Source organism: Fukomys damarensis, unplaced genomic scaffold (assembly GCF_012274545.1).
Source record: "Fukomys damarensis isolate Sample0158 unplaced genomic scaffold, DMR_v1.0_HiC HiC_scaffold_34, whole genome shotgun sequence".
In the NCBI taxonomy this organism is placed as follows: Eukaryota; Metazoa; Chordata; class Mammalia; order Rodentia; family Bathyergidae; genus Fukomys; species Fukomys damarensis.
The window spans coordinates 18,828,637-18,856,055 of record NW_022900946.1 but is presented as its reverse complement, the minus strand read 5'-3'; the positions used below and the strand labels follow the sequence as shown (position 1 = coordinate 18,856,055).

Genomic DNA, 27,419 nt, shown 5'->3' with positions numbered 1-27,419 from the left:
TAATCAGCTGCCTCTGAGGCAGGGTACCCTGGCAGACAGGCATTGCAGAGGAGAAACAGTTCTTGGTAGGCAGAAGGTAGCAAAGCAACATAGGACGACCACAGCTCCTTCTGTCCTTCATTTCCTACCAGGCTGCTTAGGGCAGGTAGCACTCACACCGTTAATACTAGTGCCCAACTTTGCACTATAAATCAGTCCCAGCATCACACACTCTAGATCCAGCCACCTGAAAAACCCCCATCTATGACTGCATGAAGCTTTGGGGGAACATCTAGACATAAGCCATAGCACCCCCTATTTCTTTAGTGTCCTTTCCCTCTGTTCCCTGTCCTCACCATGTGCCAGGTAAACTAAATGCCTTGCATCTGTTAGCTCCTTTAAGCTTCCTGATGACTCAGTGGGACTGGTATCATCCCTAGTTTTCAGATGAGGAAACAAAGGCATTCAGAAGTTACAGTATTAGAAAATGGGGACGCCAGTGGAAACCCGGGCATTCTGGGCAGATGGGCTGCATAGGTATCTGAGCAAGAAGCAGTCTGGGGAAAGGGTGGGGTGTGGTAATGGTTTGATGATGAGTTGCTCCTACTAGGACTGTATCTAGAACTTATGTTGACACAGTGCATGGGAAGTGCTTGGCACAGAGTTGGATGCATTGTAGGTGTCCGATCTGGTGGATTGGGAGCCCTAGAGCCCTGAAGAACGGAGCTTGGAGTCTGTGGTAGGGAGGAAGAGCCCTGATGGGCCAAGGTAGGTCTGATGCCAGGCAGGAGAGGCAAAACAACACAGGGAGGATCCCTACACGATTATTAAGTGGAAGAAGCCAGACATAACAGGCCACACGTTGTGATTTTATTTGTCTGAGATGTTTAGAAGAGGCAAATCCAGCTGGGGATTTAGCTCAGTGGTTCCAGAGCCTGCCTCGAAAGCACAGGGGCCTGAGTTCGATCCCTGGTACCAAAACCGAAAAAGATTACCAGTAGAAAAGGCAAATCCATAGAGGAGAAAGTAGATCGGTGATTTTTGGGAAACAGGAACAGGTAGTGTGGACTGCTGATGGAGATAGGATTTCCCTTTTGGGGAATGAAATGTCTTGAAACTAGATGGATGGTGATGGTCTCACACTTTCTATATATACTAAATGCCATGGAATTATATGCTTTAATAATGAGAGTTTTACCACACAAAAGCAAGATTGGCAAATTAATTTTTTTAAAATGCCACATTGGGAGGCTGAGGCTTAAGGATTGCAAGTCTAAGGCCAGATTGGGATATATAGCCAGACCTGTCTAAAAACAATCCCATGAATGGGCTGGGGTTGTACCTCAGTGCAGAGCACTTGCCTCCCATCTCACATGTACAAGGCCCTGGGTTTGATCTCCAGCCCTATAAAAAAGAAAAAGAAAAAAAAAATAAACCCTATGATCTACCTATATGCAAATAAGTTGAAAGTAAAAGGATAGGAAAGGATTCTGCATGCAAGCAGGAACAGAACAGAGCTGGGGGCTGTACCCGCATCAGACAAAGTAGGTTTCAAGACAGACAAGGCTGCAGGGTGGCCAAGGGTCTCGCAGGCAGGAAGGATGGACACAAGTGTCTGAGGTGTGCCCTAGAGGCAGCCCCCCCATGCCTTGCTGGATGAAGGCTTCTAGAATTCTCAAATGCCTTGAGCAGCTGAACATGATCACCTGCTCAGCTTACAGAAAGACTCAAGGACAGGTTTGGGCTGGCCACGCAGACGTCAGAGGACTGTTTGTACTGATAAGGAATGCCTCTGCAGTTAGAGAATGCTGCCTGGTCTCAGACTGACTGAGGAGATTTCCCAGAGTTACCACAATGACCCATTGAAGGGGGTTGCCATGGTAGCGATTCTAGAATGGCGCATGCTGCTTAGCTGAGTGTCTGCACCTACCAGCCGGTGAGGCTGGCAGACCAAATGCTGTGTAAATAATGGGGTTGCCTCAACTTCATCCCTTTACCGCTTTTTTTCTGCGTTGGCTGGGAACCCCTCAGTGGACACAGAAAACAGTTTGCTTCAGACTCACCCCACATAGGGAAGATGGTACTTGGGAAACTAGGACAAACACCGGTGGGGGTTTTGCCCCTGGGTGAGCAAGGAGCCTGGGAAGAGCCAGTCAGCACACTGCCAGATTTGGGGTCTTGCACCCCACAAGTCATAATAAAGCAGAGTTAGATTGCAGGGCTTGTGAACTTGACCACTGTTGGCATTTTGAGTCAGATAATTCTTTGTGGCTTGGAATTGTCCTGTGCATTGTGGGATGCTGAGTGGCACCTTGGCCCCTACCCAGTGGATAGCAGGAACACTCCCTAGTTGAGAAAACCAGCAATGTCTCCAAACAGTTCCAGATGCCCATTGTCCCCAGATGGACCGCTGGAGTAATAAACTTGGCCTCCCATTTCCATGCCATTCTACAGAGCCATCCTGAGAACTCTGAAACCTCTGGCAGGTCATGTACCCACTGGGCTCTTCCAAGGTCTGGGCACCAGCTCCCCCTAGTGAGAGTTTTCAGAATCGCAGATTCCTGGACCCTTTCCTGATCCCCAAGGTTCTGCATCTCTGTAAGGAAAGTGCCTTTCAAGGGCGGGGGATTTAGCTCTGTGGTGCCGGCTATCTGCCTTGCAAATGCAAGGACACAAATTCGATTCAAAAAAAGGAAGCTGCCTTTCAGTGTGTGTTCCTGTGTCTGGTTGAGGCCCTGGTTTTCTCATCTGTAATGACAGCTCTGGCAGCCAGCATCCCAGGAGAAAATGAAGGATTTGTTTGTTATTAAGATTGTTCTTGTGTGGGCTGGTCGTGGTGGCGCACGCCTGTAATCCCAGCACTCAGGAGGCTGAGGCAGGAGGATCGCTGTGAGTTCGAGACCAGCCTGCACTACATAGTGAGTTCCAGGTCAGTCTCAACTGCATAGTGAGACCCTATCTCAAAAAAACTGGGGGAAAAAAAAAAAGATTGTTCTTGTGTGATCCTGTTCCATGAGGTTGGTGCAAGTATTAGGGGATTTTAATCTGCTGCCTTTTAAAAAAGTTTTTTGGTGGTTCCAGGGATTGAACAGAGTGGCTCACACTGTCTCCCCGCCACCCCTTTTTAAACAATATTGATTAAACACAGGGCCTTTTGCACTAACCCACATCCTCAGCCCTTTTACTTTTTGAGACAGAGTCTCTCATTAAATTGCCCGAGGCTGGGTTCAAAATTTTGTTCCTCCCGTCTTAGCCTCCCAGAGTACTGGGTTTACAGACCTGCATTACCACCTGGCCTGTTTGGCATCCCACCTTTCTTATTTTTTATTTCGAGACAAGAGTCTTACTAAGTTGTTTAGGCTGGCCTCAAACTTGCAGACCTCCCCACTTAGCCTCACGAGTAGCTAAAATTGCAGGTGTGTGCCAGCTGCTTTTTTGATTTCTAAACTTCCTCCTCGTTCTGCCCCCCTAACAACCCAAACAATACATATTATATGTCACATAAAATAAAGTGACGACACTTATATTCGTATTTCATAACATTGTTTAAAGTTCTTGAAATACTTTGGAGTTTTAGGGGATCGGGTTTTAAGTTATTTATTTATTTATGGTATTGGGGATAGAACTCAGGACCTTACACTTAAGAGGCAGGCAGTGGCACCACTGAGCCAAATCCCTGGCCCCTTGAAATTACTGTTTTGTTAGTAACAAATGTTGTTGCTGCCTTTCCATAGTGCTACGAAGTGCTTCTGTATTCCTCCTTGGGAAGAAGATGGTATTAGGACTTTTTTCCTTGGCTCTGGAAGGGGCTGTATGGGCCCAGCTAACTGAGTATCCAGGTGGCGTTTACTTTGAACTCCCGTATAGGGCCCTTAAAGCTTTTGTAAGTACTTGGACCTTGTCCAAGCCTGCATTCTCAGAGCCCTCTTTAGAGACACACAGAGCAAGCAAGTTTGGAGAAGTCCAGCGTCTAGTTCCTGTTTTAGGCTGACACACACTATGTGTCAGCTTCTGGAAAGGGCTGGTCCCCCACCACCCAACTCAGCCCTGACTGTGGCCTGAGGGCCTTAGGCAAAAACAAAGAAAAGACCTTGACCCTTTCCTCAGGACCCCTCTGATGTCCTTTCCTAGAGGGGAGCCCAAGGCTTGTCCCAGCCCTGTGAGGCAGCAGCTGTATCGTGAAAAGCTTTCTTTCTTTCTCTTTCTTCCTCTTTCTTTTTCTTTCTTTCTTTTTTTGAGACGGGGTCTCACTTTATAGTTCAGGCTGGCCCTGAACTCACTATATAGCTCAGACTGGCCTCAAACTCGTGGCAGTCCTCCTGCTTCTGCCTCCTGAGTGCTGGGACTGCAGGCGTGAGCCACCAGGCCCGGAAGGAGAAGCCATTCTTGGTGCATGTCGTGGAATAGAACCCCATATAAGAAAGGTGCTCTTCCCCTTTTGCGTGCAGCCCTTCCCCCTAGAGCATTCCACCAGGTTCTTCCATCTTTTCAGGCACTGCTTGACCCTTACCTGTTTTATGGAAGGGGTGATTCCTGCTTGGGGTGTTTGGTCCCTGGTCCTCCCTAGGGAGATGGATAGAGACGGGAAGCACCAGCGGAGAGGTAGGGGTAGCACATGGCAGGTCTCTCTGAAAAGCATTTTATACAGCAGATAAATTGTAAACCTATCCCATAATACCATTGGTTTTTCCCCCACTAAATTTACTGGTACATTTAAAGCAAACACTACAGTTACATTTATCACTGGGATCTTGTACCTTTTACATGACAGGCCTTGGTTCTTGTTTTTTCCCCCATACCCCTGCCTTCCCTTCACCTCCTTCACCCTTCCCTATTTACAAAGACTTTGTTTCCATTTCTTCATTTTTTCTTTTTTTTCGTTTCTTCACAATTTTTCTTTTCCCTATTTCCTTTCCCCTCCCCTTCCCACTTCCCTTTTAGCCATTCTAGAATACCATTGTTGCTCTCAACAAAATTAGCAGCAACCCCTGACAGTACAACAAACTATTAAAAATTTGCCCTATTGTTTATAAAGTGAAATGCTGTTTGTTTGTTTGTTTACCACTTCCTTGAGATATTTTACACACCAAAAAATTCATGCATTTAGCTGGGTGTGGTGGTGTGTGCCTGTAATCTTATCACTTGGGAGGCTGAGGTAGGAGGATTACCATGAGTTCAAGGCCAGCCTGAACTACATAACAAGACCCTGTCTCAAAATAAAGTTTGCAGTTCAGTGATTATAGGATAGTGTGTTCACAGACTGTGCAGATATCACTGTAGTCTAATTTTAGGACATTTTCAACAGCCCAGAGAGAAACACAATAACCATGAGCAGTCTCTCCCCATGCCTGGCCTTCTTGAGCCTCTAATCTTTCATTTTATCTTAATATTTTCAAGGTTTGCTCCCACACTAGGGTCTGTATCAGTACTTTATTATTTTTATTGCCAAATAATATTCTTTTGCATGGATATACCACATTTAGCTTATCAATTGATGGACAGTTGGGTTGTTACCATCTATGAACTTACGAATAGTGCTGCTATGAACATTGGTGTATAAGTTCTTATTGTTTGTTTATTTTTTAAGGAAAAGGGTCTTTGTTTTTTGGGGGGTACTGGAGATCGGGACCTTGTGCTTGTCAGGCAGGCATGGTGCCACTGAGCTAAATCCCTGGCCCAGGAAACAAGGTCTTGAACTGGTCCTAAATTCCTTGGCTCTCAAGCACCCCTTCTTCCTCAGCCTCCTAGTAGCTGGGAATGCAAGTATGTGTTACCTCTCTGGATACCTCTTTTACACGTGGATACCTGGTTATACTGGCCCTGTTTGTTAGACATGATTCTCTTATCGAGTTGGGTCATCTCTATGCTTTTGTTAAGTCAGTTCACTGCAGATGCATGGGTTTATTTCTGGGTTCTCAATTCTATTCTTTTTTTTTCCTCCAGTACTGGGGATCAAACTCAGGATCTTGCACTTGTGAGGCAGGAACGGTGCCACTGTGCTAAATCCCTGGCCCTCTTTTGTTTGTTTTTTTGAGACAGACTCTCCATCTAGCCCAGGTTGGGCTCAAACTTGCAATTCTCCTGCCTCAGCTTCCCAAGTGCTAGGATTATAGGCACCATGTCCTGCTTCAGATCTGTTCCGTTGATCTGTATGTGTACCCCTGTGGCAGTATCATACTTTGCCCCCCAGATCTGTGTTGTTATCACTGTGCTTTGTCCCATCCCTACCATACTATCTTGATTATCATTGTATAATGGTAAGCTTTGAAATCTAGAAGCACAGGCTCCCTCTATTGTTCTTTTTCAAAATTGTTTTGGCACTGAATGTGATAGCACATGCCTACTTGGTAAGCTGAGGCAGGAAGATTGCAAATTCAAGGCCAGTTTGGACAATTTAACAAGAACCTGTTAAAATGAAATAAAAAGGCTGAGGATGTAGCTCGGTGGTAGAGTACTTATTTAGCATATGTGAGGCCCTGGGTTTGATCCCCAGCACTGGGAAAAAAAAAAAGAAAGTTTTGGCTAGTCTGGCTTCTTGAAAATTACATGTGTATCAGCTTGCCAATTTCTATGGAGAAGGGACCTGATGGCCGGGTGTGGTGGTACACGCCTGTAATCCCAGCACTCGGGAGGCTGAGGCAGGAGGATCGCTGTGAGTTTGAGACCAGGCTGGGCTACCTAGGGAGTTCCAGGTCAGTCTCAACTACATAGTGAGACCCTGTCTCAAACCCCCCCCAAAAAAATAAGTGATCTGATAGGAATTGGGTTGGCTCGCTCTGTAGATTAATTTGGAGAAAATTACCATTTTAACAATTCCTAATCTTCTGATCCATAGATTTACACTTTTTTATTCAAGTCATCTTTGTTTTCTTTCAAACATCTTTTTAAAAAAATTTTTATTTTGGTACCAGGGATTGAATGTGGGACCTTGTGCTTGTGAGGCAGGCAGGGGAACCACTGAGCTAAATCCCCGGCCCTAGAATTACTTTTTTAGTTTCACTTTTTGATTATGTTTTGTATATGTCTAGGAACACATTTGTGTTTTGAGACAGGGTCTCACTATGTAGTTCAGGGTGGCCTTGAACTGACTATGTAGCCCAGGCTGGCCTTGAACTCATGGCAGTTCTGCCTTAGTGTCCTGAGAGCTGGGACTATAGGCGTGTGTCATCACACCTGATTCCTAATACTTTAAAAAAAATTTTTTTTGTACCGGAGATCGAATTTGAGACCTTGAGTTTGCAAGGTAGGCGGCCGCACTACTGAGCTAAATCCCTGGCCCACTTTTTACATTTTTTTTATTTTTAAGGGAGGATCTTATTAAGTTGCTAAGTAGCCCCGGCTGGGTTTAAATTTGTGATCGTCTTGCCTCAGCCTCCCAGAGCGCTGAGATTTAGGTGTGTGCCACCATGCCTGGGTTGATTTTTTTTTTCTTTTTTGGTACTAGGAATCGAACTCAGGTCCTTGTGCTTATGAGGCAGGCAGTGGAACCACTAAGCTAAATCCCAGACTGTGGCTTGATTTTTGTATGTGGATATTATACGCTTCAAACTTGCTGAACTCACTTATTCATTCTAATAGTGAATTCCTTAGGACTTTCTGTTTGTAACATAATGTCTTGTGCAAAATGATTTTACTACTTATAACCTAATTGCCCTGGAGACAGCCTCTGAATAATGCTGAATACAAGTGTTAGGAGCAGATGTTGTCTTGTTCCTGATCTTAGGAGGAAATTGTCTGGCCTTTCACCATTAAGTATAACGTTAACTCTTTTGGGGGGATTTGTTTTATTTTGTGGTGCTCAGGATTGAGCCTAGAGATGCACACATCTTAGACAAGCTCTCTGCCACCGAGCTACACCCCCTGTTCCAACTCTGAGTCCTTTGTTATCATTCATCATGTGGGAGAAGTTCTATTCCTGGTTTATTGAATGGTTTTTGTTTTGCTTTTGCTTTCTTTGCTGTACTGGGGATTGAATGGAGGAACTTTATGCTAAGCTACATCCCTAACCGTTTTTCTGTTTTCTATTTTGAGACAGGGTCTCTGAATTGCTGAGTTGTCCAGATGTGCCTCAAATTTGCAATCCTTCTGCCTCAGCCTCCCAGTGAAGGGATCACAGACATGTACCACCATGCCCGAGCTTGAGTATTTTTATCATGAGTGTGATAGATTTTATCTAGTGCTTTTTTGCATCAGTTGAGATGATCGTGTTTGTGTGTGTGTGTGTGTGTGTGTGCATGCGTTTAATGGATAGTTTGTTTCCTTCTTATTAATAGAACATATTATATTGTTTTCTTTTTGTATGTATGGTCATACAGGGATCAAACCCAGGGCCTGGCAAATGCCAGGCAAGTGCTATATTGATGAGCTACATCCCAATCTTTTTATATTTTGGTACTGGGGATTGAACTAGGGACCTTGCACTTGCGAGGCAGACAGCAGCACCACTGAGCTAAATTCCAAGACCCCAGTCCTTTTTCACTTACTTAACTTTTTAAATTTTGAGATGCAGTCTATTAAGCTATCCAGTCTGGCCTTAAATTTGTGACCCTTCTGCTTCAGCCATCCAAGTAAAAACCTAGGATCACAGACGTGTGCCACTGTGCCCACCAACATTGATTTTTTTGGTGTTGAATGGATTGAATCCTTGGGATTAATCCACCTTGGCCATAGTATATAATTCTTTCTATAAGTCGCTAAATTCATTTTGTTAGTATTTTGTTGAGGATTTTTACATCCCTATTTCAGTCTTCTTTCTTGTGATGTCTGTTTTTGGTAACAAGGTAAACCTGGATTTATGAAATCAGTTTGGAAATATTTGCTCCTATTTTTTGGAACAGTTTATGAAGAATCAGTATTCATTATTTAAATATAATAGAAGTCAGTGATGAAACAATCTGGGTCTGGGCCTTTCTTCATGAGTTTACTACTACCTTAGTCTCTTCACTTGGTAAAAGTCTATTTGGATTATTTGTTTTTGTGTTCATGTTAGTAGTTTGTGCCTTCCTAGGAGTTGTTGGTTTGTTGCAGTAATGGGGATTGAACCCAGCGCCTTGTGCATGCTAGACAAATGCTCTACTACTGAGCTACATACTCAGTTCTTTCAAAAATTTTTATTTTAAGAAGGGTCTCTGCTGGGCATGGTGGCGCACACCTGTAATCCCAGCACTTGGGAGGCTGAGGCAGGAAGATTGCTGTGAGTTCGAGACCCACCTGGGCTTCATAGTGATGCCCAAGCTGGCCTCAAACTTGTAATCCTCCTATCTCAGCCTCCTGAATAGCTGGGGCTATTTGCCCATTTTTATTTCTGTAGTCAATAGTAATATCCCTTCTTTCATTTTTGGTTCTAGTAATTTGAGTCTTTTCTCTTTTTCTTGGTCCATCTAGCTAAAAGTTTATCAATTTTTTTGACTGTTCAAAGATCCAGCTTTTAGTTTCATTGAATTTTGTCTATTATTTTTCTCTTCTGTATTTTATTAATTTCCATTATACTTTATTTCCTTACTTCTTTTTGCTTTAGGTTTAGGTTGCTCTTTTTTTGTTCCAGTATCTTACAATGAAGAATTAAGCTGTTTACCTGAGGTCTTTCTCTTTGATGATACAGACATTTAACACACTCTAAGCACTGTGTTAGCTGTATCCCCTATAAATATTGGTGTGTTTTCATTTCATTTTTTTTCCCATTCCAGGAATCGAACTCAGGACCACTGAGCTAATTCCCAGCCCCTATTTCAATTTATCTCAAAGTATTGTTTATTTCCTTTGTGACCTATTGGTTATTTAGCAGAGTATTAATTTTCATGTGTTTGTGAATTTCCAATAGTCTCTTCTTTTGATTTCTAATTTAATCCCACTCTGATCAAAGTATTATTTTGCATGATTTGAGTCCTTTTTAAATTCCTTCACTGAGAAGAATGTGTATTCTACCATTGCTGCTATCTATAGCTATAGCTAGCAGATACATAGTTAGATCCTTACTGATCTTCTGACTAGTTATTCTATTTTGCTTTGTTTTTTGGTACTGGGGATCGAACTCCGGCCCTTGCACTTTGAAGACAGGCGGCGGAACCACTGAGCCAAATCCCCAGCCCTGTGACTAGTTATTCTAGCCATTATGGAAGTGGGATTATGAAGTCTCCCATTATTCTTGTTAAATTATCTATTTCTACTTTTTAGTTCTCTTTCTTCATTTACTTTGGAGCTCCATGGTTAAGTGTATTCACATTTATGATCATTGTATCTTCCTGTTGGATCGAATCTCTTATCGTTAAAAATGGCTCTCTGGCTCTGCAGTCTTGTTTTGCCTTGACTTGTCTTGGCTTTTCTTTTTGAGACAGGGTTTCACTATGTACTTCAGGCTGGCCTTGAATTCACTAGGTAGCCCAGGCTGGCCTTGAACTCATGGCGATCTTTGTGCCTCAGCCTCCCAAGTTATAACTCTCAGTTATTGTGTGCATTCACATACTCAGTCGCCTCTTTCCCACTCAGGCTGCCTGGGGCTCAGAGCACCATTGCTTGTCTCTGAGTGCATTCCAGGTTAGGTCTTGGGAGAGCTGGAAGGACCCCTTGAACTATGGCTGTCACCAGAAAGCTTCTGTACTTCACTTGCCTTTTGCTCCAGCCATACCCAACTTCACGGTTTTCCCTCTTCTTTCCTTTTCCAGTCCATACAGACCCTGCAGGATTTGCTCACTGATCTTTATGCACTCAAGGTCAAAGTTGAAGACCTCAGGAAGGATGTGGACATGCTAAAGGATATGTTTGAAAAGGTAGTCCCTCCCTTACAATCTCTACACTGGCCATGGTGGTCAGAACTCTGGTGGTTGGGGTAATTGAACCCAGGGCCTATACGCTAAAATAAATCCCCAGCCCTTTATTTTTTAGAGACTAGTCTGACTAAGTTACTAAATTTCCCAGGCTGGATTTAAACTTGTAATACTCCTACCTCGGGTCCCCTGTGTTGGTATTATAGGTATACATCACCCCTCTCAGCTAGGAAGCCTATGCTTAAGTTTTAAAATGTAGCCATAAGTAAAAGAGAAGGGGACTAATGTGGCCTAGCAACTTGAGCTATTTTGCTTAGTTTTCTGTGGCTCTTCAATGATTCTCTTGCCATTGTTTTAGAACATCAGTTCTAAGTGGCAAAAACCCGGTTCATCTTAGCTTAGTAAAAATATGAGAATGTATTTTCTCTTTTACTAAAAGTCCAGTGATGCCTTCAGGTATAGCTAGATCTAGGCACTTATACATGATTGGAATATCTCAGTGTTGCCTTCTCAGACAAAAACTTCTCAAGTCCTGACAACTCCAAGCTTACATTCCACCACCTTAGCAGAAAGAGACCACTTTTTTTCTTGTACAAAGCTCTGTCCACCCTGAAAAGTGAGATCAGCCTGGCATAGAAACGCACACTAGCTTCTTCTGTAGTCCCCAAGCTGTCACTCTAAGCATGTTCCAACACCCTACCATGACGTGGGAGGACATGGAATCCATGGGGCCTGAGGCAGCTGCCCCTGCTCTACAACTGGTGAGTCAGAGCTACAGTCAGCAGCCAGGTCTTCATACTCCCGGGCCAGCATGGTGGCTGAGGTTTAGCCATTTGTCCCAAACAGTGTGATTTTAGTGTATCGCTCTGGATTCATAGGTCACTGTGTGCATTTGGATTTCAGTCTTGGTGGGGGTAACTCTTCTCTAAGCAGAAAGGGCACTGGCAGGAAGCAGTGCCATGAAACACTGTAAAGGACCCCGTGGACAAATCTGTTTGAGAAACAGTACCTCTATCACCCACCTCTTAGGGATTCTTAATGTTCTGTCTCTCACAGTTCTAGGAAACCCTGCAGTATAGAAATCCATTGAATGATTTTAGCCCCATATTTCCTCATCCTTTTTGTGTATGGAGCCCTTTTTGCACCCCATTTCTTTCCCTGGGAAACTGTTCTTCCTTCTCGAGTTCTTAGTCATCTAGCATTATGAGAAGCAGCAGGGCTGGGACCAGAACCAGTGCTGCACCCCGCTCACAGACTCAAATCATGTGATAGGTGCACCTAGAAAGACTGGATCTCTTCTCTGAAGACTTGAAGACTCAGAACCGGCAGATGATTGTACTGAAGCGTGAAGTGGTAAGTGTCCCTGACTCTGTCTTCTCTCTGGGGTCTGGGCAGGGTGCGGAGGGGAAAATAGCATGGTCTGGAAAGGTTTTTTGTAAGTGTGGAACATCCCTTGTTCCCCACCCCACTCTACAGATGTCTCTCCAAAAAGCGATTAACGCCATCCCCAGATCTGATGACGTGGTGCTTTGGAGTGGCCTCCACGAGGCCATGTTCAGCCCAGTGAGTGGAGGAGGAGGAGCCGGGGCAGGAATGTGGGGAGCTGGCCTGCCCCATCAGCCCGTTCTTCCTCAGGGGACTGCTTCACTAGAGCTGGAGCTGTCCAACATGTGGCCGACCACAGAGCCACCTCCACAGGCTGCCTTTGCTCAGACTCAGAACCTTGAAGGTGTTGTTCACACCCATGTGGCGGAGCTTATCCAAGGTCCCAGGCTCCTACAGACTTCCTGGCACTCTGATATCCAGGTACCCCTACCAAACCAGGAATCTGTCCAATCACTTCCATCTGGCAGTGCCAAGGGTCCAGGACAGCCTCAGGCTCTCATTGCTGGGCCTGGGCCTGCAGCTGGACCTGCAACTGTGCTGGGACCAGAGTCCCACGCCATGGCTCCAGTAGGGCCCCATGTGACACCTGGGTTCGTACCAGCACCTTTGCCCGCCTCTGGACCTGGGACTGGCCCTTCGCCTTTCTGGGCTGAAGGTTTGCTTCAGCCTGGCACAAGTGCATCAGGCTTCCTGCAGTCCCCTCAGCACCAGCCTTCCAAGGCGCCACCCCCAGCTCGGGAGTTTGGATCAGCATGGCCTCTTTCACTGCAGCCTTATCACCCTCGCAAGGCAGAGGCCCATCAGCTCCCAGCGGTTGAAGAAAAGGAGGAAAAATATTTTACCCACTATGTGAGACACACTCAGGAGGGATCTCCCAAGAATGGGGAACTCAAAGAGAAGGCCTCCCAGGATGGGTCCCCCAGAGATGGAGCCCTCAGGGATAGGGCCCTAGAAGCGCGACCTAAGGGCCCCAAGTCTGTCCTGCATCGGCTGAGAACCACCATTGCCAATGCTGCCACTGTCACCGCTGCCCATGCAGCTGCTGCAACCTCAGCAGCCCGGACAGCCAGAGCTGCAGCAAAGGCATTAGAGGATGCCCCTGCCACCAAAATGGCTACTGAGGCAACAACCATGGCAGCATCCGGGCCATTAGGGGTCTTTGCAGATGTCCTAGGTGCAGGGATTTCCCGCGGAGCCCTAGAAGCTCTTGGCACTGATGATGAGAAGCAGGAAGACTTGATGGCAGACTATGAAACGTTCTCTCCCCTATCTACCCTTGGCCTCAACACTCATGAACCAGCGCTGTCCCAGGCTATGCTGTATGCCACGCAGGCCATAAGCCCTGAAGACAAGAAGAAAGCTGTCAAGTACTCCATGAGCCACGTAGCCCAAATGCCTGTTAGACATGACACTTTGAAAGAAGAGTTTGCTCATCTGTCATCTGATTTGCAACAGCGCTTCAATTATCTAGGTAGGTGGGAAGGGCAGCAGGGGACTTAGGCCCTCCATGCAGCTTGCCTCTTTTGTTTGGCTCTGCCAACAAAATCTACATTCACTCATTACTTTGGCTTAAACATTAGCCTCTTACTAATTTGGTTTGTTTCCTAACTTCCCTCCTTCCTTCCTTTTAAAATTGTTGTGGTAGGGCTGAGGATTTAGCTCAGTGGTGCTGCTACCTGTCTCACAAGTACAAGGTCCCAAGTTTGATCCCTGTTACCAAAAAACCAAACCAAAACAAAACAAACAAAAAATCACAACCTTTAAAGTTGTGGTGGTAGTACCGGGGATTGAGCCCAGCTCATGGTGTCCTGAGCTATATCCTCAACTACTTTTTTCCCCTTTGAGATAGGATCTTGCTAAATTGGCTAGGCTGGCCTAGAACTTAGTGTTCCTCTGCTTCAGCCTCCTGAGTTGCTGGGATTAGAGGCACGTGCTGCCATGCCCAGAGCTAGTCTATTATTTTACTGTGAATGTACAGTGAGGTCTTGTCTTGGAGAAGAGGGGCTGTTAGAGTCTGAAGTTGGCACATGAGGAGGAAAATTACATGTGAAAATTATTCTTGAAAACTTCTTTCAAGGTAGGTGCAGTGGCACATGCTTATAATTCCAACTGCTCAGGAGGCTGAGGCAGGAGGATTCCAATTTCAGGGCCAGCTTAGGCACCTTAGTGATATCTTGTCTCAAAGTGAAGTAACAGTGGCTGGTGGTGGGGGCAGGGATTTAGCTCAGTGGTTCTGCTGCCTGCCTTGCAAGCACGAGGACCCAAGTTCGATTTCCGGTACTAAAAAAACAATAACAACAACAATAACAAAAAAAGTGGCTGGGGATGTATCTCAGTAGTAGAGTGCATGCCATACACAAGGATCTGGGTTCAATCCTAATACCAAAAGAAAACTCCTCTTATATTACTTATTCAGTAGTACTATACAGTGTGTTGGTAAATGTGACTTGGCCAGAAAATGACCCCTGAGCAAAATCCAAAGAGGTCAGCTTGCAATTAGGAGTAAATGTGACCACTGCCTGCCTCATAAGTGCAATGTCCTGAGTTTGATCCCCGGTACCAAAAAAAAGAGTAAATAGGTAGAAATATGCCTCTTGAGAGACCACAGTTCCCTCTGGGTGGCCAGCCCACGGTGGGCACACACACAGAGCAGGCTGGGCATGGTGACATATACCTGTGAACCCAGCTCTCAGGAGGCTGAGGCAAAAGGATTACCTGAGGTTTAAGGCCAGCCTAGGCTACATAGTGAATGCAAAGCCAGCCTGAACTACTTAGTGAGACTCTGTTTCATAAAACAAAAAGAAAAGAAAAGAATGATCCATCTTCAACCTTGTGCCCAATTCAGTGTCCTCTGGAGGGCTCTATAAAGCAGACTGCTGCGTTCCACTCTGAGAGCTCTAAGTTGGCCTGGGTAGGTCCCAAGAAGTTCTGTTTGTCTTTCTTTTTCTTTTCAGTTCTGAGAGTTGAGTCCAGTGTTTCACACATGCTAGCCCAGCACTCTACCACTGAGCTGTACCCGCATCCCCAAGAGTTTGCATTTCTAACTCTATCCCAGGCAGTACTGATGTGAGGCTGTGACCCCAGGGGATCTACTTCGTGATCCACTGCCTTATACTGTTTTGAGCCATCATCTTGGGTTTTTTGGTACTGGGAACAGAACTCAGAACCTTGCACTTGTGAGGCAGGCCCTCATCTTGTTTTTTTTTGCTCTCTGAGAACTGCATTAGCTGAGTTCACCAAAGTCACAACCTTCATTGTCTGATAAGCAGTGCTATTCCACAGATCCGAGGAAAAAAAGTGAAATTTCACATAGCTAAAAAGAAGCCAGGCATGGTGGCTCACACCTGTAATCTCAGTGCTTGGGAGGCTGGGGCAAGAGGATCTCTACAAATTCGAGGCCAGCCTCAGCTACATAGTGAGCTCAAGACCAGCCTCAACTACACAGGGAGACCCTGTCTTAAAAATATGTGTGTGTGTGTGTGTGTGTGTGTAATGTATCCTTGAATTCAGGTACAGCTATGATTAGGATACTAATAAATTTAAATTTAAAACATGAAGTAAAGGGCTGGGGATTTAGCTCATTGGTTCTGTCGCCTGCCTTGATAAGCGCAAGGTCCCGAGTTCACAAAACAAAAAACATGAAGTAATAACAGCCTCAATGCTACGTCCAACTAGCTGCCAGTTTTATTAAGAAAAATAGACAAGGTGTTTTGTCTACAGTTTTTCTTACATTCTTGGTTGTATTATTTACAGTTTTTGGCCGCTCCAGCTACTCAGGTGTAACTGATATAGGCCACTTAAAAAAAATTACCCTCTCTCTTTTGCTAAATATACCTTACCCTTTTAATCTTCACTTGACCTTAGCCAAAAGGCTGAGAAAGGACACCCCCTTTTAATCTTAATATAATCTTAATTTAATCTTAATATATTTCATAGACTTGAATAACTAAGATGCTTCAGGGCTAGGGTGTAGCTCAGTGGTAGAGTGCTTGCCTAGCATGTGTGAAGCCCTGGATTAAGTCTCCAACATCATACACACACACACACACACACACACACACACACACATGTGCAAAATAATGTGCTTCATAGTTTTTTGTTTTTTTGGTACCAGGGATTGAACTCAGGACCGTGCACTTGCGAAGCATGTGGCAGAACCACTGAGCTAAATCCCTGGCCCATGTGCTTCATAGTTTTTGATCAAGGTCCTTTCTTAGGGTTGGGTGGTAAGTTCTGGAGGAACTTCTTTAAGCCTTTGTTGTCTCATGTGGTCACCAGAGCTGGGGATTTAGCTCAGTGGTTCCAGTGCCTGCCTCGAAAGCACAAGGACCTGAGTTCAATCCCCAGTACCAAAATAAATAAATGAAAGCTGCTTTGATGTGGTCACCAGCTATGTGTGATGTAGAGTACTGAATGTGGCCAGTCCAAATTCAGACATGCCCTACATGTGAAGTACACACCAGATATGGAAGACTTACTTCAAAAACAGGAATGTGGGCTGGAGATTTAGCTCAGTGGTTCTGCCACCTGCCTTGTAAGCGCAAGGACCTAAGTTCGATCCCCAGTACAAAAAAAAAAAAAGAAAGAAAACCAAGAATGTAAAAATGTTTATTAATTTTAGGAAGTGCAGATCAGTGGCAGAATGTTGACATAACACATGGGTTTGATCTCCAACACCAAAATATTTTTTAAATTATATATTAAAGTGATACGGGCTGGGGATTTAGCTCAGTGGTGCTGTCTGCCTCACAAGTGCAAGGTCCTGAATTCACTCCCTGGTACGGGGGTGGGGGAATAAATAAATAAAGTGATACTACTTGGGATATATTGGGTTAAGTAAAATATTTTATGAAAATTAATTTCACATATTTTTTAAAGATTTAAAAAATATGGTCACTAGAAAAGCTAATGTTACCTCTAAGGACCTGTATTTCTGTGGGACAGCATTGCCTTAGCTGCATCCTGACAAGTGACTGGAGTGCCAGCCAGTCTTCCTTCATCCCCGCCCTGACAGCCTATCCCCTCTGCTTTCAGTTGACATGGCAGGTGCCTCCAGGATTGGAACGGCAGTGGACCTATTGGAGGAAAGGGTTGACAACCTCCAGAAATCTGGGCTAAAGGTCAGTGTCCTTGGCAGAGAGGAGCTTTTGAGAAGATGATGGCTTTTGAGGTGGCTGAGGGCTGACTCCTGTACCCCACAGCCCTCCAGAGACAGCATCTGTCCTGTAGCTGAGAGGAAGACTAGGGAAGTGAGTTGGGCAGGCTGAGACAGATGGGGCTGGTACAGGTCCCAGGGGGTAAGTGACTACCTCATTCCTTCTGATGGGCATCTCAAGTCGCTGTTAAGGTGGCAGGTTGGAGTACATAAGCTTGGCACCTTCTTCTTGGCCTCACACCCCTTCTAACCATGCCAACCTCAGGAGCATAGGCCTCAGATGTCTGTATCTTCCCACTTAGGAAGAAGAACTAGAGAAAGTTTTGGGCACCCAACTAGAGACAATGAAGAATTACTATATAGTGCTGGATAGGGCGGTAGAAAAGATCCAATATCGCCTGGATGACATAAAGGTTTGGAGGCTTGGGCATCTGGGAGGGGCAAGGGTTTTCTAGCACAGGGATAGGAGGTTGTATTGACAGTTGAGGAACCAGAGGACATTTTACGTTGTGTAAATTACATTTCAACTAAAAACCACTAATTTCCACACGTGTACACAAAAAAGGCTGGACAATCCAAGATTCTTGGATGCTGAGACAGAATTGCAAATAGCACAGGGAGGAGGTTGTATTGACAGTTGAGGAACCAGAGGACATTTTACGTTGTGTAAATTACATTTCAACTAAAAACCACTAATTTCCACACGTGTACACAAAAAAGGCTGGACAATCCAAGATTCTTGGATGCTGAGACAGAATTGCAAGTTTGAGCCCAGCCTGGGCAACTTAGTGACTTAGCAAGATCTTGTCTCAAAATAAAAAATTAAAAAGGGCTAGGGGGATAGTTCAGTGTGAAGGCCCTGGGTTCAATCCCTAGTACCACAACAAAGAAAAAAGGGGAAGGCACTAGACAATGTCCATCTGGTGGCTTCTGCAATCATCTAACTCTAGAAGGACAGGGTAAGGGCTCAGTAATATTTGGTGAATGACCAGTAAATAAATCGGAGGATTTCTTGCACCAACAGTTATGTTTATAACATTTGCCTTAAACCACCTCATTGGAGGGAACAAGGCCCTTTCCTGACTTCTCAGCTCTGCAGGGCTGTCTGGATATAGAGCACCTACCCAGGACCCACTCAACCAGACATCTCCTCCATGGGCCTGAAGGTCCTACAGCATCTACTCAGCTGGCTGGAGGGGTCCTCAGAACCTACCCAGTCCAGTCTGTCCCTCGTCCCAGAGGGGTTCCAGACTTCTGTTCCCACAAGGAGGGAATGACCTTCCCTCGGTGCACAGGGATAAACAGAACTGAGCTTGTTTAAACAGAGCTTGTTTCCATAGAGTCTTTTTTGATAGTCAGTCTTGTTATGTTGCCCAGGCTGACCTCAAATTTGCAATCCCCCAGCCTCAGCCTCCTGAGTAGCTGAAATTACAGGTGTGCACCTACATCTGGCTGTATGGTGGGTTCTGATCCCGATCAAGGGGGTGCTGGCAGGATGCATCGAGAAGTGAAGGCAAAAGGAGAAGACCGAGGCAAGCCCCTAGCATCACACTCCCTCCTGAGGTCATCATACAGTGTAATCAGGCTGGGATATACAAAGGGTAATTTTAAAGGGAAAAGAACTCTTAAAGGAGGAACCAATTTATAGGCTCAGTTGTGGGCATGGAAGGGAGAGTTTGCTCTCTTTGGCAGGATGGGGCCATGTTGGGTGGAGGATATGCAGGTCTGTATGCTCAGACCTTTATGGGCATCATTGATCAGGAGCCACATTGTCCCCTCCTAACCCCAGGCTCTATCTCCAATAATTGTTACTTTGAAGCATCTCAGGTACAGTCAGGTATGCTGGTGTGTGTGTATAATCCAAGCACTCTGGGTGGCTGAGGCAGGAGAATCTCAGGTTGGAGCCTGGCCTGGCCAACTTAATCAAGACCTTAGCTAAAAAAAAAAAAAAAAATCTTCAAAAGTCTAGGGATGCAGCTCAGTGTGAAGGCATTGGGTTCAGTCTCAGTACTGGGCCCAGCATGGTGGCACATGTCTGTAGTACCACCACTTGAGGCTGGTGAAGGAAGATCATGAGTTCAAGGCCAGCCTGGGCTACATAGTGAGTTCAAGGCCAGTCTAGGCTACTTAGGGATTTCAAGGCCAGCCTGGACTACATAGTGAGACCCTGTCTCAAAAAAAAAAAAAAAAAAAATCCTAGTGCTGGCAAAGAACAAAATTGAATTGCTTATAAAAGTTAATTCTGCCAGGCACTGTGGCTCATACCCATAATCTCAGCACTCTGGGAAGTTGAGGCAGGAGGATCACAAGTTTGACCCCATCCTGGGCAACTTAATGAGACACTGTTTCAAGTAAAACTAAGTTCTATTTATTTTTTTATTTTTGGTACCAGGGAACTAACTCAGGTCCTTGTGCTTGCGAGGCAGGTGGCGGAACCACTGAGCTAAATCCCTGGCCCGAAACTAAGTTTTAAAAGGGCTGTGAATATAGCTCAGCGGTAGAGTGCTTGCCTAGAGCAAGTTCAATCCCCAGTACCATGGGGGAAAAAAAAAGTCCTGAAAGAACTTGAAGAGCAGCTCTGTACACAACACATAATTATACAAATTGAAAATGAATATATGCTGCAAAGGTGAGCAATGCTGATCCCTAGCAGAGCCCCAAAGGAGGCTGTGGTTCTGCTGAGGCATCTTAATCCACGACGAAACAGCATTGCCGTTGCCTTACCTTGGTGTCTGTGTGGAAATGCTAGGGAGATAATAGGCATTGCATGAAATCCAGTCATTCACCAACTCATTTAGCAAATCTTATTGAGTACTCACTTTGCACGGGGCCTCTCTAGAGACTGGTAATATGGCCACCAACATCGATACCACCTAGGTCCTTGTGTTTATGTGTGGGGTGGTGGTAGGATCTGTTTGTGAAAGCTGAACTATGATTCACATGCAGTAAATGCCCATGGCTGAAGTATAAGAACTCAGTTAATTCTTCTTCTTCTTTTTTTTTTGTATCAGGGATCGAACTTGGGTCCTTGTATTTACAAGGCAAGTGTCGGAACCACTGAGCTAAATCCCCAGTCCCAGAACTCACTTAATTCTTAACTATCTATGTACTCATGTGACCACCCTCCAGTTAAGATGAGACAGTTCCACTTGCCTTAGAAAATTAAAAAAAAAAAAAATAGCCAAGCACGATGGCTTATGCCTGTATTCCCAGCGCTTGGGAGGCTGAGGCAGGAGGATTGCTGCAAATTTGAGGCTAGTCTGGGCTACACAGTGAGTTCAAAGCCAGCCTGAACTGCAGAGAGAGGCCCTGTCTCAAGCAAACAAAATTTCCCTTTTCCAGGAAATACCACTGTCCAGAGGTAGCTAGTGTTCTGTCTTCTGTCACCCTAGATTAATAATGCCTGTTTTGAGCTCACATAAATGGGATTATACAGTATCTGTTTATGACTGTACTCTGCTAGAGTATATGAAGAGGTTGTCTTTGTAGAGAAAAGACCTGTATAAACCACTTGGAGTGGAAAGATGAGACCTTACTGCCGGGTCACAAGTTACTAAAAGTGTCAGCTCAGAGCAGGTAACTATCCATATAAAAAGCAATAAACCTCGACTTCTACTGCTCTCCATACCTAAGATTACTAAAGATGGAGCATAAATGGTAATTTTTTTTGTTTTTGTTTGGTATTGGGGAATGAACTGCGAAGCAGGCGGCAAAACCTCTGAGCTAAATCTCTGGCTAAATGTTAATGTTAAAACTATAATGCTTCTGCAGGAAAACACAGGAGAGTATCTTTATAAACTTGGGCTAGGTAAAATTTCTTAGGATACAAATGTTGAGTTCTAGTTCATGGTGGATGCTAAATGTTTAAAGTTTACTGATGTCAAATACACACTTAAAGTGCATTTTTTAAAAGATCAAGAGACAGAGAAAGGGGTGGAAAAATAGATGTATATAACAAGGCAAATATAGGGAAATGTTAACTGAAGTAAAGATGAACATTCACTGTACAGCTATTTCAATTTTTCTGTGCTTTTTTTTTTCTTTCTTTTTCTTTTTCTTTTTTTTTTTTTTTGGTACCGGGGATCAAACTCGGGTCCTTGAGCTTGCAAAGCAGGTGGCAGAACCACTGAGCTAAATCCCCAGCCCTGTGCATTTGAAAGTTTACATAATAAAATGTTCAGAGAATCTTAGAAAAACATTATTAAAAAAATGAAAATATATGGGCTGGAGCTATTGGCAGAGAGCTTGCCTAGCATGTATGAAGCCCTGGTGCGGGGGGAGGAGAGGAGGGGGTGACTGAGTAAGGAGGATCTTGAGTTCAGGGCCAGCCTGGGCGACACTGCAACAACGTGTTGAAAAAAAAAATTGCTATTTAATACTCACAGGAATGGAATGGATGAAGAAAAATTGACCAACAAATGCTGACAAGAATATGGAGCAGTTGGAACTCTTACTCATTGCTGATGGGAGTGAGAAAATAGCACATTATTTTACAAAGTGTTTGGTAGTTTTCAAAAGTGAACTATACACTAACTGTGATCCAGCAATTCCTTCCCGAAGTATTTACTCAAAAGAAATGAAAGTTCTAGGTGTTCCATGAACTTGTACAGAAATGTCCATAGCAGTAGCATTTGTAATAATCAAAACACTAGAAACTATCCAAATGCCCATCAACAGATAAATAGAGGAAGAAACTATGGTATATCAATACAATGAAACATTACTGAACAACCAACAGAAGTGAAAACCAGTGTATACAACAGTGTGGGTGAATCTCAAAAATGTTATGTTGAAGCTGTATACAGTGGTGCATGTCTATATTTCAGTTGTTCAGGAGGCTGAGGCAGGAGGATTTTGAGTTCAAGTCTAGCTTGGGCAACTTAGTGAGACTATGTCTCAAAATTTTTTAAAAAGTTTAAGGGCTGGGCGGAGATTTAGCTCAGTGGTTCCACTGCCTGCCTTGTAAGGGCAAGGACCTGAGTTCGATCCCTGGTATGAAAAAAAATAAACATAAAAAACAAAAACAAAAACAAAAATCTTAAGGGCTGGGGCTGTATAACTCATTGGTGGAGCACTTACCTCACAGGGACATGGCCCTAAGTTCCATCCCTAATACCACACACATAAGCACACACAAAAAGTTACACTGAGCAGAGGGAACCAGGCAGACAAGAGCACATACCATTTATAGGAAATCCAAGAACAGGCAAATCTAAGTTTTGGAGCTAGCAATTAGAACAGTGGTTGCCTCTAGGCTCTTTTTTTTTTTTTTTTAAGTAGGGATGTCCACATGCCTGTAATTATAGCTACTCAGGAAGCTGAGGCAGGGGGATTATATGGTCTAGGTTAGCCTGGGCAACGTAAAAGAATCTGCCTCAAAATACAAAGAAAAATAAAAAGGATTGGGATGTGGCTGAGTGGTAGAGTGCTTGTCTAGCATATGTGAGTCCTTGGGTTCAATCACTACTATGGGGGGAGAAATGTCTAACTCACAGTATTAAAGCTTTTGCCCTCTGGGCATAGTCCTTTTGGACACAGCCACCTAAATTTGTGTTTGCTTTGGGGTTGGTCTCTGGGTGGGTCCTTACCCAGATGGAGAACATGAGGAGCTACAGATGCAGAGAGGGTGACCATAGGACCTCAAAATTCCCCTAAACCTTGAGGAGGGCTTTGGACATCCTCCAGGCGTGGCATGAGGGTGTGAACTGAGCTTGTCTCCATTTCTAGATGTTCACACACCCCTGTGGGCATATTTCTCTGTTTTCAAGCTGAGAGATATGTCCCTTGCGATTTTCACTGAAGCCATCGGCTCCCCATCTGCTGCCCTCTGCTCCAGTCCTATCCTGCAGACAAGTGAATACCAGTATGAGTTGGCTCTTGTCCACAAAGCCACACAACCACTAGGCAGCTGCTGATGCAGCTTTCGATGTTAGCTTGAGAAGTGGCTACAAGTCCTCCCTACCACACTGTAGACTTGAACAAAGCGTTCATTCCTACCCTGGGCTCTGCCAGTGACAAGAAAGCTGACTATTTGAAGAAGCTCTCCAGCCCCAGAGAAAACTCTGTCTGTCCCAGTGGAACAGATGGTACCTTTTCTGTGCTATTCTGTCATTGCCAGAGAAGAACAACTGTTCATTAGCCCAGCCATTTAGAGATGTATCAGAGCCCTTGAAAATGTGTGGTCCCCTCCCACACTGAATGGGACCGACCTCTGTGACCAATAGGATAGTGCAGAAATGATGTGTGAGCTCAGGAGCAGGGGTCATGAAAGATACAGCAGCCCCTGCCCTGCTCCCTCTTGGATCACTCGTTCTGGGAACTGAGACATGGTGTTTGGAGGTTAGTCAAGTAGCCCTGTGGAGACATATGTGGCAGGGGAACAGAATCCTCCCACCAGGGTCCCACACAGAGACATTAGCCCTGCAAATTAAGCCTGCAGAAAGCAGATGCCGCCCCAGGCAAGCTGTCAGACAACTAGTCACAGCTGGCATACTAACTGCAGCCTTGCAGAAAGCTTAAGCCAGAGCTGCTGGCTAAGCTGCCCCTGAATCCTTCAGCAACAGAAACAGTTTGAGACAATAATTGTTGTTTTGAGCCACTAGGTTTGAAGGTAATTTGCTACCCAGCAGTAGATAACTAATACAGTTTCGGTGCAACAATAAGAGTCTGGGAGATGTTAAGCCAGGCCACACTGACACTATAAATTAGGATGCCTTGACTCCAGTTAACACAAAGGTCAATACAAATTGCTTTAAATCATAAAGAGAAGCATTTATTTTATTTTTGTTTGTTTTGTTTTGTTTTTGAGACAGGGTCTCACTGTGTAGTTGAGACTGACCTGGAACTCACTGTGTATCCTAGGCTGTTCTCAAACTCACAGCAATCCTCCTGCCTCAGCCTCCTGCGTGCTGGGATTACAGGTGTGTGCTACCACATCTACCTTATTTATTCATTTATTTTTTATTTTTTTGGTACCAGGGATTGAACTCAGGATCTTGGGATTGAACATGGGATCTTGTGCTTGCGAGGCAGGTGATAGCACTACTGAACTGAATCCCCAGCCCCAGAAAATAGTTAATTTTATATAAGAAGTCTGGACGTAGAGTGCAGTAGCTCAGTAATATCGTCAGGGATCACTACAGATAAAGAGCCATGGAGAAATTATTAAATCTTCAGTGTAGGTTAGTGTATACCTAGCATGGTCTCAATATATGTATTAAAAAGAAAAATGACAGGGCCGGGGATTTAGCTGAGTGGTTCTGCCGCCTGCCTCACAAGTGCAAGGTCCTGAGTTCACACTTTGGTACCAAAAAGAAAAAAAAAGAAAAATGACAGAATACAAGAGACAAGGCAGGTGTGGTAGTGTACTCCTTAATCCCAGTACTCTGAAATTCAAGTTTTAGCCCAGCATGGACAATTTAGGGAGACCTGTCTTAAACACATGATGAATGAGCAAAAATAAATAAGGGCTCCTTATGTAGTTCACTGTGAAGGCCCTAGGTTCAGTAACTGTGGTGGTGAATGCCTGTAACCCCAGCATTTAGGCAGAGGCAGGAGGATAACCTCAAGTTCAAGGTCAGCCTGGGCCTTGAGTGAGACCCTGTCTCAAAAAAAAAAAAAAGAACAGATTTGATCTGATGAATGCATCTGTAACACTGCAGAATGGCCCTTTTCTCAAGTACGTACGAGACAGTTACAAAAGTTGATCGCAATCAAGGGCACAAAGCAAGTCTCAGCAAATGTCAGCAATGCGGTATGCCACAGAAACCACAGTACAATTAATTTATAAATAATTACACAAAGAGAACTAGGAAGAAAAACTGTATATTTGGAAATGAAATAACTCATGAATCAACGAAGTACTTCTGTTCTGTTTTGTTTTTTTGGTACCAGGGATCGAACTTGGGTCCTTGTGCTTTTGAGGCAGGGGGCGGAACCACTGAGCTAAATCCCCAGCCCAAAGAAGTACTTCTGAAAACCAGAAAATACATAGATGTGATCAGCGATAAAATACTACATATCAAAACTTGTGAGGGCCAGGGATTTAGCTCAGTGGTTCTGGCGCCTGCCTCACAAGCACAAGGACCCAAGTTCAATCCCCAGTACCAAAAAAAAAAAAAAGAAGGAAAAAAAAAACTTGTGTGATGAAGCAAAAGTGATACTGAGGGGAAAGTACTTAGTCTTAAATGTTTACAGTTAGTTAAGAAAAGGACAGCATTAGATTTCATTAGACTAATGAAGGTTTGACTCTTGGGGTAGAGGAAAGCAACTTGGCAACACCCTGTATCAAATAAAATTTAAAAGGGCCACAGAATATAGCTTAGTGGTAGGGCTCTTGTTTTAGCATTCATGAGGCCCTGCGCTCCATCTTCAGTACAAAAAAAAAATATATTGGTTATTAATGACAAGAAAGTCTAGGATGTCAACTTCTCCACCAGAAGCTCTGAGCTGAAAGCTGTCCACAAATCCCCCTACCACATGAGACCTTAAGGGCAACTGAAATAATTAGATGTGGCAGTGTTTGAGGTCACATATGCCTTCCTGGACGGTGACGTGCCGAGCTGTCCATGTCGGTGGTGTGGTAGAAAAGACCCCAAGATACAGTCATAATCTCTTGCTCCATCTTGCACTTGTCCCTGGATATACGGTGTAAGTAACTTTGTTGCTCTTAATTCAGTTTCTTTTTCTCCTCGTCTTCCTTTTTTCTTTGTGTTTGTTTGTTTGTTTTAGTTTTTGAAAAAAGGTTTTGCTATGTGGTCCAGGATGATGGCCTTAAACTCACTAGTGTAGCCTAGACTAGCCACGAATTTTTGGTGATCCTCTTGCCTCACCTCTGTACTGGTAGAGTTGCAGGTATGTGTCACTATGCCTAGCTTAACTCAGTTTCTTCATCTGTGAAATGATGCTGCTTTTGTCATCTTAAGGGTTACTGTTGGATCCAGTGTTTTTTTTTTAATTCAAATATTTGTCCTAATATCATTTATGGATCATTCATCCTCCTAGAACAGCTATCTGCTAAGTTCTGCTAAATTCCTACCAGTGGGCTTTGTGTCCTGTTGATCTGCTTATTCCTACTTTTTTGGGGGGTGGTATCAGGGATTGAAATTGGGTCCTTGTGCTTGGGAGGCAGGCAGTGGAACCACTGAGCTAAATCTCTGACCATCAATGAGTAAATAAATAAAAAATAATTCTCTGGCCCTTTTTTTGGGCGGGTGATTTTGAGACAGGGTCTCACTATGTAGTTGAGACTGATCTGGAACTGACTATGTAGCCCAGGCTGGTCTCGACCTCACGGCAATCCTCCTGCCTCAGTCCTCTGAGTGCTGGGATTACAGGCGTGCGCCACCACGCACAGCTTCCTTTTTTTTTGAGACAATGTTTTATTATGTAACCCACGCTGGCCTTGAACTCACTGTGTAGCCTAGGCTGGCCTCAAATTCCCAGCTATCCTCCTGCCTCAGCCTCCCTAGTACAGGGATTACAGGTCTGTGCCACCACACCAGGCTCTTTTCTTTTTAATGATTCTTATATAAAACTATCTGTGTTGTTCAAAATCATAAGATTAAAAAGCATAGAAGGGGCCAGGAGATTTAGCTCAGTGGTTCTGCTGCCTGCCTCTCAAGCACAAGGACTCAAGTTCGATTCCTAGTACCCCCCAAAAAGTCAAAAAGCATAAACAAGTGAGAAGTTTCTCCCCCACTTCTTTCCCTAGCTGCTGTAGAAGAAACCAATGCTATTATGTGATTTTATTCAGAGAAATTTTATATGCATATATTCTCACATATATTTTTTTCTTTTTTTTTTTTCAGACAAGGTCTCACTGTGTAGTTCAGGTTGGCTTTGAACTCACTGTGTAGCTTAGGCTGGCCTCGAGCTCATAAGCAATCCTCCTGCCTCAGTGTCCCAAGTGCTGGGATTATAGGCATGTGCAAGACCTCACATATATTTATAGATGTGCATATATTTGTACATATAAGCTTACATATATTCCTTCCTTTTTCCCTACAAATAGTAGCAAATGTGTTTCATTTGTTTGTTTGTTTGTTTGTTTGTGTTTGGCAGTGTTGGGAAGGGAGCCCAGGGCATTCCCTTAACCTGCTAGGCAAGTACTATACTACTGTGCTACATCCCCAGTC

At 44.3% G+C, this 27,419-nt stretch overlaps 1 protein-coding gene and 1 long non-coding RNA gene across 2 annotated transcripts in view; one reads left to right on the top strand and one right to left on the bottom strand.

Annotated features, from left to right (window-relative positions):
* The window catches only part of CUNH16orf96 (chromosome unknown C16orf96 homolog), a 48,706-nt gene that overhangs the window by 2,369 nt on the left and 18,918 nt on the right, over positions 1–27,419 (top strand). The window contains 5 exon segments of the mRNA XM_010644098.3: positions 10,641–10,745; positions 12,015–12,095; positions 12,219–13,599; positions 17,163–17,248; positions 17,586–17,696. Of these exon segments, the coding sequence (XP_010642400.1) occupies positions 10,641–10,745; positions 12,015–12,095; positions 12,219–13,599; positions 17,163–17,248; positions 17,586–17,696 (1,764 nt within the window).
* Positions 576–27,419, bottom strand: part of LOC104876182 — a 28,411-nt gene continuing 1,567 nt past the window's right edge. The window contains exons 3-4 of the long non-coding RNA XR_784267.1: positions 4,490–4,607; positions 576–1,383 (exon numbers count right to left, since the gene is read on the bottom strand). This is a non-coding gene — a long non-coding RNA (uncharacterized LOC104876182). The remainder of the gene's footprint in view (positions 1,384–4,489; positions 4,608–27,419) is intronic.